The sequence below is a fragment of the Mastomys coucha genome, unplaced genomic scaffold (genome assembly GCF_008632895.1).
Source record: "Mastomys coucha isolate ucsf_1 unplaced genomic scaffold, UCSF_Mcou_1 pScaffold5, whole genome shotgun sequence".
NCBI lineage: Eukaryota > Metazoa > Chordata > Mammalia > Rodentia > Muridae > Mastomys > Mastomys coucha.
In genome coordinates, this window is record NW_022196911.1 from 44,929,424 (window position 1) to 44,941,740 (window position 12,317).

Here is a 12,317-nt window from a genome sequence, read left to right on the forward strand (position 1 = left end):
TTTTTTCTTTGCATTGGGTTGGCTATGAAACCAGTCTTGGATGTCTGGGAATTCTAATCTGAGGGGAAGCACTCATTAGTGTTCTTCAGGGAAACTACGATAGCCAGGCTACACTGGCTTTTAATAATGCCAACTGCTGGCTCTGTTTTCTTTGGTGCTCCTAAAGCAGAGATGGGAAGAGCCGAGGTGAGGACCGGTATGGACAGACGCTCACAAAAAGAACCTTTCTCAGTGCAGCACACTCAGGAAACTAGGAGAATTTTAAGCTGGAATAAACCATACTCCCTCTGGTGGCCAACATGGGGGTGGTCAAAGGAGGACTGCTGTTTGGGCTTTGTTAATTTGACCTAGTCCTATCTGGGAAGACAGACTCTTTTTTTTTTTTTCTCTATGTAGCCCTGGCTGTCCTGGAACTCACTCTGTAGATCAGGCTGGCCTCGAACTCAGAAATCTGCCTGCCTCTGCCTCCCAAGTGCTGGGATTAAAGGCATGTGCCACCAATGCCCTACAAAGACAGACTCTTAACTGAGACAATACCTCCATAAGATTGGCCTGTAAAAAAGTTAGTGGGGGCATTTTCTTCACAAATGATTGATGTGGGAGGGGCTAGCACACTGGAGGCAGTTCCATCCCTGACCTAGTAAGCTGCGTTCCTCCACTGCCTCTGCTTTGGTTCCTGCCTTCAGTTTCCTACTTCCTTCAATGATGGAGTGTGACCTGAGAGATTTAAGCCAAAATAAACCCTTTCTTCCCCGAAGTGCTTTCCGGTCATTGTGCCTTGTCACAACAATATGAAAGCAGAAGAAGACAGACACTGTGATGGTCTGGATCCCCTTCTCTGTCCCACTGTTCCTCAGTGCCTCCACCACCTTGGCTCAGTGCTTGAAACCTAAATCACAGCTCTCTTCAAATTCTGCGAAGATTCATGGGGCCTCCTATTCTCTTGGTCTTCCTATATGCAGAGTCCTTCTCCCTGGCTACTCCTTGGCATCCTGTGACAGCTCTACCACCATAGTCACCACTTGTCAACTACTGTCTCCATTTTTCCAATCCCTTATAGGCCAGTCCTCAGCCTAACCTGTTTATAGCTTTCCCCTAGTGTGTTCAACCTCCCTGTCTTACTTGCAGCTTTTCTATCAAAACACAGAGCACTCAGAATCCCAAATTCTGTGCTTTCCAAACCACTTATTCACCTCAGACCTTCTGGAACCTATTTGAGAGCCAGAGGGCTGCGGGAGCATCAACAAAAGCAGCGGTGTCAAAGACCAATGTATAGAAGCCCTTCAGCATTGGACAGATTCCCTCCTCACCCCTCTACACTAAAGCTGAAACATGTCCCTTACAAGAGTCTTCTTTAGGTCATAGCCCCCCACCCCCACCCCCTCACTGACTCACCAGGGTCATGGTCACCGTCTCCCCAACCCCCACCCTCTGGACATCTGGCTGCATCCCTGTTATGATCCCATTCAGTGTAGCATACGCAGAGCAGCGCATCCGCCTTAGTGTGCAAAAAACCCCCAAGGCCCCGCGGCTTATCCTGCCTCCTCCTCCGTTGTACTCCACGTTCCCAGGCTCCAAGTCCTTGATCCTGCCCAGAACTCTTGTTTAACCCGGTTGTCTCTAGTCCTTTTTCAGGTCGCCTCTCCATTTGCACCTGCTGCAACAGAGGCCTTACAATGGCTCCTACACTGTAGTAGCAAAGTCACGCCTCGCCCCTCCCCGGGCTCTGGCTCCCCCTGGCCCACCATCTCCGGCGCATGCGGGTCCACTGGCCCTGGAGAGCGGGCTCAGGAGACAGTCCTAGCTTGACCTGGATCCCTAGCCCTCTGCGCACACTGGCGGACGCGCTTACTGCAAACAGACGGCCAGGCCGGGAGCCGCCTAGGGGGTGCCACTCTGCACTAGGGTATCCAGAGCGCGCCCCTGGCCCCGCCCACATCAAGCCTCCAGCCACGCCCGTACTGCCCAGCCTTGGCCCACCCCCATTCTCGATTGGCCCCGCCTGCTTGGATATCCTTATTCTGATTGGCTGGCCTGAGAATCCGTCAGACTGAGCGCCGCGGCGGCGGCGGCGGCGGCAGCAGCGGAGCAGAAGGGAACCGGACCGGAAGGGTCGCAGCGCCCCGCGCCCCTCACACCCACTGCGGCGGCGACGGGGCGGAGCAGAGCGGGGCGGGACGACCGGGTCTGGGTCGTGGAGCTGGGAGCCGCCAGAACGCATCGCCGCCAGCGTGTCCTCCCTCTGCCTCCGGCGCGGCGGCGCGGAGCCGAGGTGAGCCGGGCGGGCGGCTAGGCCTGGTGGGGCTGCTCGGGCCGCGCAGGGCCTGGGGTGCGGGGCACAGGGGGTGGACTGCTCGATACTGCCCGGCTATCCACGGTTCCGCAGTCGTTCCCTCCCGCCTGGTGTGTGCAGCCCAGGGCTGCAGGCCGGCTGTCTGGCCCGGCCCCAGCAGACCTGCCCGTAGAGGTCTGTGGGCGCCTTTTCCTCCAGCTGTGAAGCACACTGCTGCACCCCGCTGCATGCCCTAGAGCCCGGGCTCTGGTCCCCGCGACCTTGGCGGTGACTCCGACCCTCACTGGCCCTCTGCTTTCACCTCGGGAGTAGTGGTAGAATGTTTAGGGTTTGGTCGAGGTTGTTATCGGGCAGTGTAACTGTCTCAAAGCGCTAGGGCTGAGAAGCCTAAGGCGCACATTTGAGGGAATCTGAGTGGGTAAATAAATGCTTCCTTGCTGGTGTGAGTGTCGTAGGAACTCTCCCTCATCCGCTTAGAGTCCTCCCCCATTTCTGCCGCCGCCCCCAACCCCCTCCCCCGCCTCCCCGTGCCTTGTCATTCATCTTTAGTGCCCAGCAAAGCCAGAGTGGGCCCTGCCCACCTCCTCCACCACTCCTTCCTCTCTTAACAGAAGCAGATCTCTGCTCTCTTATCCTACTAACCTCACCTGCCTTGGCCATGCCAAAATCATCTATTTACCTCAGGACCTTTGCACTTCGAATTTTCTAGGTTCGGAGTGTCTATGCGATTTTTACCCTGCTGTCTCTCTCATATCGCTTCCTCCTTTGGTTCAGTGTCTTGTTATTGGCAGGGCCTGCCTTGGCCACCCTTTTTCCTCGCTTAGTCATTCTCGTTCATCAGTTTCTTTAGTTTTCCTTTCAGTACCTACTCTGGTGTGATGCTATCTGATTTATTGCCCTGTCCTTTTCGTATAGCATTGTAAATACAGGTAGTTGTCTGTAGAGTTAGATCAGTGAATGAGCAGTAAGACCGTCCCTGCCTATTATCCCTGCTTTGTCCATTTTGTTGGTGACTTTTAACTTGTGAAACTTGTAAGCAAACAGACTCTTATTCTTATTTTGTGAAATATTTTCATGTTTTTAATCTCTTTCTAGAAGCTGTCAGAACAATTTGTGATAAAAATAATATTACGTTTTGATAAGAGTTTTGTTTGAGCTCCCTTCTCCACATTCAGGAGTTATCTACTGAATTCTGTATTATCTAGGTCATGCTTTCTGCTGGGCTCTAGGGACACAAAGGAGATAGCAACAGGGTACCTTCCCCCAGAGAGTCCAAGAGCACCATAGAGTAGACTGGCATGCATACAGTTCTAGGACAGGATATGACACCAGCTGTAGTGAAGGGTCTGTGCCCTAGAAATGGAGGGTGTGGGGTGGGGGTGCTGGAGGCCTTTGAGCAGGGACAGACACAGAAAGTGAAAGGGCAAGATCAACAAGGAACTTTGCTCAGTCTGGAACCAAGAATCAGCCCTCCAGGGCAAGTGTGGGCTTGTAGAGTGCTGGAGACCCTGGAGGTCCAGAACTTCGTTCAGCAATTTTTGTAAAAGCCAGGATTCCAAGTGTGTATCTGGACTCTGATATTTCAGTGTTGGCAATAGCTAATTAAAACTAGCTACTTGGTGCCAAGCCAGCTGCGGACCTCATGCAGCACTGCTAACCTCCTGGGCAGGCAGTGTGGGAAGGAGAAGCAGAGAGGAGCAGCAACAGTAGCCTGAGGCCAGAGGAGCTAGGCCCTGTTCCCCAGATACCAGCCAGGCACTCATTTGAGTGTGGCTGGCACGCTGGGTTCCATAGAGGAAGAAATGGAGGCTCAGTGCTTCAACAGTGTGCTTCAGTGCAGACAGCCAGTGAGAACCTGAACCCAGATTGCCCTCAATCTAAGGTTCTCAGCTCTATTTGTGTTTGGCTTTCAATTTGTTCTGGAAGAACAATAGCCAATCTATAAATGTTTTTCTCCTCCCTTTCAGAAGAGCCCTGCATAGTTAAAAATAATTGTCATTTTTTGGGGCATAACCTCCAGAGAGCTTTGGTTTTCCTGAGGTTTTAATTTGCAGAATTTTATAATTACTTGTTAACAGATACTTTGCTCTCTATCCTTTAAATAAATGGTCAAGTGTATACTTGGATTTGTCAGTTTCAAGTGAAAAAAAAGTCTTAACCTCCTGTACAAAGAAAAATGCCAAAGAAAGCAATTAATTATTAATGAGTGGACCAATTTTTAAAAAGCTTATTATATAAAAGATAAAACAAAAATCTGATCTTAAAACTATTAATTTGACAGTTAGACTGCTATTTTTGTCTAAATATGAAGTTATCTTTCATACCTGGCAATTTTATTAAAAAAATAATTATTAATGGTTATACTTGGCCTCTGTGCGAATTAATTTCAACAGCAGTCTGTTAGTTATTTATGGTGGGGACTTTCAAATTTGTTAAAAAAATAAACGGCCTAGTATCAATATCTACAAGTTCTAACTCTGGCAGTCTTGTTTTATCCCTGATCTCAGACTGCATAATCTCTCCTCAGGCTGTATTGAGACAGATCCTACACATCCCATCGTTCTGTCTGTGAACTTGTAGTCTATTTCCCTAAAAGACAGGGTTCTCTTATACTTTTAAAAGCAGTAATTCCTTCATAGCATCAAGTAACCAGTCAAAACTCAAATTTCTAGGTGTCTTGTGTATCTTACAGTTTCTGTAATCATTTGAAAGTAGAGTCAAGTTTTTGTTGTAATTGGTTGATGTCTTTTCAGTTCTCTGTTGGTTTTTATTTTTTATTTTATGGTGTTTACTGTTTGGGGGTTGTTTGTTTGTTTGTTCTTCTTTCAGATATGACTTTACACTCATTATGTAGCCCAGGCTGGCCTCAAATCCATGGCCATCCTCCTGTCTCAGCTTTCCACGTGCTAGAATTATAGTCAAAAGGTACCACACTCAGCTAAATTTCTTTAGTGTGTTGCTTTTCTCGATTCTCTTCTGTTTTCCTTGTAGTAAACTTGTGGAAGCACCTGGTGGTTCTGGAGTACCTCCGTGATTGGGTTTTATAGATGCCATCTCTGCAGTGTAATAGAGTTTCTGTTTCCTGAGACGTACTAGGTGAATCTAGGTGACAGCCACTGAGACTAAGGGTGGACTCAAGTCATAGTGCCTCTTAGCTGAGCTAGACTCACATCTAGAGGCATCCTGAAGTTCTGTACTCATCTCTATTTTACAGATGAGGGTAGTTGCTTGGCACTGAATAAGTAACTACTGACAGGGAGCCTGACTTGAGACCTGGCCGTAACCTGCTCCACACTGCCTTCCTACATTTATCCTTTTACTAAGCTTTGCTTTAAACTGACAATGCCTGGGCTGAATAATGGACTAGGGTTCAGAAATTAGCTAGGTACAGCCTTTACCACTGAGGAGCTTGGAGGAAAGCTTTCTACACAAAATGAAAGGTAGGTAACCTTGCATGAAAAGTGGGTCCTTGAACTAGGTTTTGAAGGAGGGTAAATGCTGGCCAGAAGAGTAGAAGGGACAGGGACATCAGCTAAGGCAGATGGAGCTGCTGTGCAGAGGCCTGCAGGTGTGTCTGGTATCCAAGAGTGGGCCAGAGGGCTTGCTGTCTGCCTTTGTGCTAAGGACTTAAATCAAGCTCTCAAAGTCACTGGCAAAAGCATTCAGACAGGAAAAGGGTGGCATTGCTATGAATTTTCACCAGATCTCATTTTAAAATTTCTTATTGCAGAACAATTAGAGATCTTTAAGAAGCTGCACAATCCCACCTCTTTTTTTATCCAGTTTTCTCCATCGATTGTATATTTATATAATTCCAGTACAGAATCATAACAGGAAGTTTGGCATTGCAACAGTGTGTGTACAATTCAGTATCATCTTATCATGTGCAGATTCCTGAACCAACACTGCCACCACAGGATACAGAAACTTCTTACCATCCCCAAGATCTCCTGTACCACCCCTTTGTAGCTGCCTCACTCACCAGCCTCCACCAAGCATAACCCTGACAACTAAGATCTGTTCTGTGCATCTACAGTTTTGTCATTTGAAGAACCCCTGTGGGCCTGTATTATGGAGTGACCTTTCAAGGGTCACTTCAGTAAGTACAGCTGTCTTCCAGCATTCTCAAGGGGATTGGATCTAGAACTTCAAGATGGGTGCCAGAGTCCATGGGTGTTTGAGTCATATAAAACGGTGCAGTGTAAGTGTGCATTCTCCCATATGCCTTCCACCATCTCTAGAACACTTACAATATAATGCAAATAATACAAAGCTATTGTATTACATGACTTGGGGGAAATGACAAGAAAAATTACTGTATATGTTCAATACAGATAGAATTTCCCCCAAAAGTCACTTTTGATTTATAATGATTTTAATTGATATGTGAAAACATAAAAATTATGCCTGTTAATGGGGTGCTCTGTGATATTTTGATACATGAGGTATTTAAATTAGGTCAAATTGCATCTGGATCAATAAGCACCTATACATCTCATGTCATAATTCAACTATATTCTAGCTATGTGGAGTGTGCAATACATTAATGTGATTTGTGGTTACACTGCTACGCAATTGCACATAGAATTTTATGCTTCTACCTAATTATTCCTTAGGACAGTTGCTCTTACTAAATATTTTCTACCAATGGTTAGTTGAATTTAAAAACTTGAGAGTTCACCAGGCAGTGATGGCACATGCCTTTAATCCCAGCACTTGGGAGGCAGAGGCAGGCGGATTTCTGAGTTCAAGGCCAGCCTGGTCTACAGAGTGAGTTCCAAGACAGCCAGGGATACACAGCGAAACCCTGTCTCAAAAAAACTAACTAACTAACTAAATAAATAAATAAATAAATAAAATAAAAGCTTGAGAGTTCATGAATATGGAGAACTAACCAAGTCAGTGCTGTGGCTGATTTGTGTAATGCATTTGAGATCTACCAAATCAGTGCTGCAGCTTTTTTCAGTGCTGACTAGTATTCCACAGTCTAGATGTGTAGCCATGGATATTTGTGCTGTTTCTAGTTTTGATCTGTAACAAAGCTGTTCTGAGCATCTGTGGCCATTCCTTATGTGGGCAGATAGTTCTCGGCTAAAGGGCTTGGTACCTGAAAACAGGGCTAGCAGGAAAAAATCTGCCAGGCTTTAAGTGTTGAGGTGAACACATGTCTTGTATTGAGTTCATACTATAATACAAGAACAGAACTTCAGAAAGGAGGCCCTGCAAGGCTGCTCTGAGGTTCTTAAATATCGAATGGATATGTTTGCCTAACCATAATGCAACATCAGGTCAGGAAATTGTTGATAGTGATGTCACCTAGTGGTAGAGTGCTTGCCTAGCATATGAGAGTCCTTCAGCTCAGTCCTCAGCATGGGGGCAGTTAAATTACCATAAGATAGGTTTTTTTCCCATGAGAATTAACATAGGCCAATGAGAACTTTATGAGAAAAATGTAAGGAGCATGTTTTGTAAAAGGGTGACTAAGAGTCTGCTTTTAGCCATAGCAACGGTCCACTGAAATAGTTCATTCTGAAACTTCAGTGTGATTAAAGGGTTAATTGAGTGAATCATTCAGTCTTCCTCAGAAAAAAAGTGTGCAGGCGAGGGAAGCCTGTGTTGCTCTGGTGTGGTGGTGACCAGCCCTCAGACACACGGCTTTATGTCCCACACTAATTTGAGATGTGGGACTGGTGTGTTAGGAAGGCAGATGCTCTGGTGAGACACACCTCAGTCCAGTTCTGGGCCGCTGGGAATTTGGGCAGCGCCTTCCTCAAAACCTTAGCTTCTTCCTTTGTTGTTGAATGATAGTGCCCCCCTCACAGGTTATTTCAGAGAGTCTGTAAATGTGTCTCCCAGAACCTGAGCTGTTCTCCTCACTCCAGTCATCTGTCTCAACCCACCCTCCCTTTGGGTATCATAAGGCCATTTTATAGCATTTCATTTTAATTAAATTTTTTGTTTAGTTTTTTTAATGTAAATATATGAAGTTAAAAACAGAACAGAAAGTTCTAATGGGAAGAAGAAATGTTTCTCACGTCTCATTTCTCTGTTCTTGCTGGTGTGTAGTCTAGAGTGTGTGTGTATGTGTGTGTGTGTGTGTGTGTGTGTGTGTCTGCGCACGTGCACATGTATGCTCACCTGTGTATGTGTTGTGTGTGTATACTCCTTGAACACAGATTACATTTATTATGTGAACTTTAATTCAAATTACTTTATTTCCTTTTTGTATCTTAGATATCTTTCCATGCCAGTACATACAGTCCCTGTATTGTGTTTAATGACTTCATTGTACTTTATGTTTTGAGTTGTTTATAGTTTGCTGGTTAGCTGTATTCCATGCTTGTACAGATATCTTTGAATATTACACATAATACTGCCCCATGTATTTATAGGCCTGTAATTGCTGGGTTAGGATTCACACGCATGCACACCATTAGCTATCACTTGTATGATTGGCCACCTTACAGTTCTCACCAATATTCACAAGTGTCTTTGTCTGTAGTGTGAGCAAACTTGAGGACAGGCCTTGCTTCTGTGAAGCCTTCCTTTGTGACAGTCTCTGTGTACTCCCTTCTCCCTGACCTGCTCTGGAGTGACCCCAGGGTCTCGTGCCAGACAAGCATCTGCCACAGAGTCACCTGCCCAGCTTGTATCTCCCTACTGTTTGAAAAGAAGCTCATGGCCTAGGGAGAAGACAGGCCTATAAGCACCTTTATAGCCCCAGCTGAGTGCACTGCCAGGATTGTAGAAGTGGCTTGGATGGAGCACTGTGCTGGACCATGGCAGTGACAGCAGAAAGCTCATCCAGGTTTGGGGGTGTGGCTAATGTGGCTACTTGAGGAATGCTTGTACTTCTCAGCTTGCAAAACAAGCTGGGCCTTTTACTTAAAATGTCATCCCAACTGAATAAATCCATTAGTAGCTAATTTACATGTTTCTCAAGTTGTGTGTGTGTGTGGGGGGCTTTTTGTCTTGTTCTCATCAGCCCATGTGGAGCAGCAGGAGTGTTTGGGTGCTTCTTAGTTCACTTTTTTCTAGCCTAGTAAGAAAACTTTATTTTCATTTTAGAATGATTTTAAATCTTGAGATGAAATTATATAATAATTCTTGAGCCTAGTCTATTAGCTCTAATCCCCGAGTTCAAGGAAGCTAGCCTGGTATTGCACTGGTCTAGCTATGGAATGTGAGCAGCCATAGCAAAGAACTCTGGAGTTGCCAGACAAGATTGAGATTTGTAGCAGTCACACCATGGGCAGATGATCCAGAAATGGAGATGGTTTTGTCACATGGCAAGGTCGTCAGTAATCTAGCTGGTAGGCAGTTTAACTGTACCTAGCATGTGGCTTCCATTGCTTGTTTGACCTTACACTTTTGTTTAAATCTTTACTAATTTATTTCCATGTTTAAAGGAAATCCTAGGCATCATTATATTAAGAAGAAAGTTATCATTGCAGAAAACTCAAGGGTGAACATTAAATATCACATGGTGAAACAAAAAGTCAGGAATCTGGTGGAGCTATAGAAATAATGACTGTAGGGGGAAAAAATCACTTATGGAATGTTTCCCTCTGTAACTTTGCTCTTGGTGTCTTAATTTAAAAGACCAAATAATTAGCTCACTAATTTTTCAGCTAACATTGCCCAACCTTGCACAGGGTGAGTATATCAGTCACATGGCTCCCTTCTCTAGTCACTGTGACTGAGTACATGACAGGGCAGCTTAAGGGAGAAAAGGAGTTATTTCATAGTCTGTGAGGGAACAGTTCACTCTAGTGGCGGCGTTCGTAGGAGTGGGAACCTTTTGCTGGGACCCCTCAGTCTGTACATACCAGAAAGCAGTTTCTCTTAGACCAGCCTACATGGCTGTCCTCCAGCAGCCTGCTTTGTCCAGCCAAGCCCCACCTCCTACAGGTTCTACAGCCTCCCCATAACACCACCTTCTGAGGACAAGTGTTCAAACATGAGGCTATGGAGAATGTTTCACACTCAAGCCTAACTGGAAATCAACTTGCTGCCCAAACCAGAGGAAAACTACCTTCTGAGGCCACTGGTTTATAGCCACATTTGTGAATATACTTAGAGTGTAGATAATTATTTTACTATGAGCTATAGCTGAGTTTGGGGTAAAGGGAATGAAGGCCAGATCTGGCCACTTTCATGAAACAGGCCCATCTGTGGGTTACACAGCTCATCACTGTTTCTAATAATGGTAAAACCCTGAGACTCTGGCATATAGCTCTTGCTTTGTGGCTTATCACTTTAGCCTGAATCCATACATTTAGAGGACTATTCCACTTATCTCCAGAAATTCTAGAATCAATCATTCTGAAACAATGCCCGCATCTGTGGCCAAGACTACTAGACATAAGCCTATCTCACAAGAAGGAAGTGGATGAGATGCATTAGTGACATAGTAGTCTTGACATGGCTGGGAATAATGTATGAATTCTTTTCTCCAGAGGTGGCTCTTTCCCCACCCCCACCCCCACTCCTGTATTTGATGTGAACTCACTGCCTTGTGTGTGCTAGCACTAGGCTACTGAGCTGCATTCCAGCCCCAAGACATTTTACTATAATCCAATCCTTTAAAAAGGTGGCTTTTGTACATCTCAAAATCCCTTCTCTTCAGGGCTAGAGAGGTTAGGAGCACTGACTGCTTTCCCAGAAGACCCAGGTGCCATTCCCAACACCCACATGGCAAATCATAACTGTTCAGGCATACATACATGCATTCAGACAAAGCGCATAGGTGCATAAAATATATAAATGTTAGGAAAAAATTATTTTAATTCCTTCTTTTCATCTTTTCATGATCTTACACTACTGAAATGTCTTTTTGTGGGTGAGGGGTATGTGCCCCTTGCTTAAATTGAGAGCATGTCCAAGCTGATTTTCCCATTTTGGTCATACCGTCTGAAATCCCAGCAGATCAGAACCACTGTGTATTCAATTTGGTAAGCTCATAAGTTCACTCTCTTCTCTCCTCAGGGATCTGACAAAGGTAGCAGCTCTAGGGATCCTGTATGACACTACATCATGAGTGACAGTAAAAGCGATGGCCAATTTTACAGTGTGCAAGTGGCGGACTCAACTTTCACTGTTCTAAAACGTTACCAGCAACTGAAACCTATTGGCTCTGGAGCCCAAGGAATTGTTTGGTAAGTCTGGGCTGTTCTAGTAGCATAGACGAAGCCTTTAGTAAAAAGTGAAACTGAGTAAGACTTTAGAAGCACGGATTAAAAAAGTACTCCCTCTTGTAGATTTTGAGCTAAACTAAATCAGTCCTTGCTGTAGTTATATACAGTCCTGTGTAGGATACAAACTCAATTTTTCATTTGCTCTGTTGTTGGCTTTATTGATTTATTTGTTTGTTATCTTTTCATTTGCCTTGCCATTATGATATCAGAATGATTGGTGTAACCGGAATTTGGCGTTTTATTCATTTCTTCATCATGGCCACCTTTTCCCCCCTCCTCCTTTTATTCCCAATCACTCCTGTTCATTTCCAGGCGCCATCATTGCAGTGCCTTGCCATTCATTGGCAGGATGAGGCCAGGCAGTGTCATTATCACACCATGGATTAACCAGGAAGGGATGCTGTGTGAGGGGTTGGGCTGGCCGTCTCTACTTTGGTGTCTCTCTTCAACTATGTGTCCAGCCCAGGACGTCAGAACATTAGTCTGACCCTGAACCTTAGGCTCTTGCATGGTAAGACAGTCAGCTGCTGCGACATCACTGGCCAGACAAAGGTAACGTTTCTCACGTGTTTTCTAGACCTCTGTTGTCAGCACCTCCCAAACTTTTTAGTCTGTAGTTTTCTGGACAAAGCTTTTCCCCCTGCTAATCAACAAGGTTATTTTTGTCTTTAAAAGAAATTGTGATTGCTGGTGATTGCCTGGTGTGGTGGTGCATGCCTTTAATCCCAGCACTTGGGAGGCAAAGGCAGGTGATCTCTGTGAGTTCAAGGCCAGCCTGGACTACAAAGCACATCCAGGACAGCCAGGGCTACACAGAGAAACTCTGT

General features: G+C 45.4%; 1 protein-coding gene across 6 annotated transcripts in view; it reads left to right on the forward strand.

The window, feature by feature from the left end:
- Positions 1 to 2,054: 2,054 nt before the first annotated feature.
- Positions 2,055 to 12,317, forward strand: part of Mapk9 (mitogen-activated protein kinase 9) — a 41,793-nt gene continuing 31,530 nt past the window's right edge. For 4 of the 6 annotated variants that reach the window (XM_031350676.1, XM_031350671.1, XM_031350675.1 and 1 more), the window contains exons 1-2: positions 2,055 to 2,272; positions 11,282 to 11,451. In XM_031350676.1, the coding sequence (XP_031206536.1) occupies positions 11,330 to 11,451 (122 nt within the window). In that variant the 5' untranslated portion in view covers positions 2,055 to 2,272; positions 11,282 to 11,329. Of the gene's footprint in view, positions 2,273 to 11,281; positions 11,452 to 11,802; positions 12,043 to 12,317 lie in introns of those variants that run through there. The other 2 variants (XM_031350673.1, XM_031350672.1) reach the window with 1 other exon arrangement.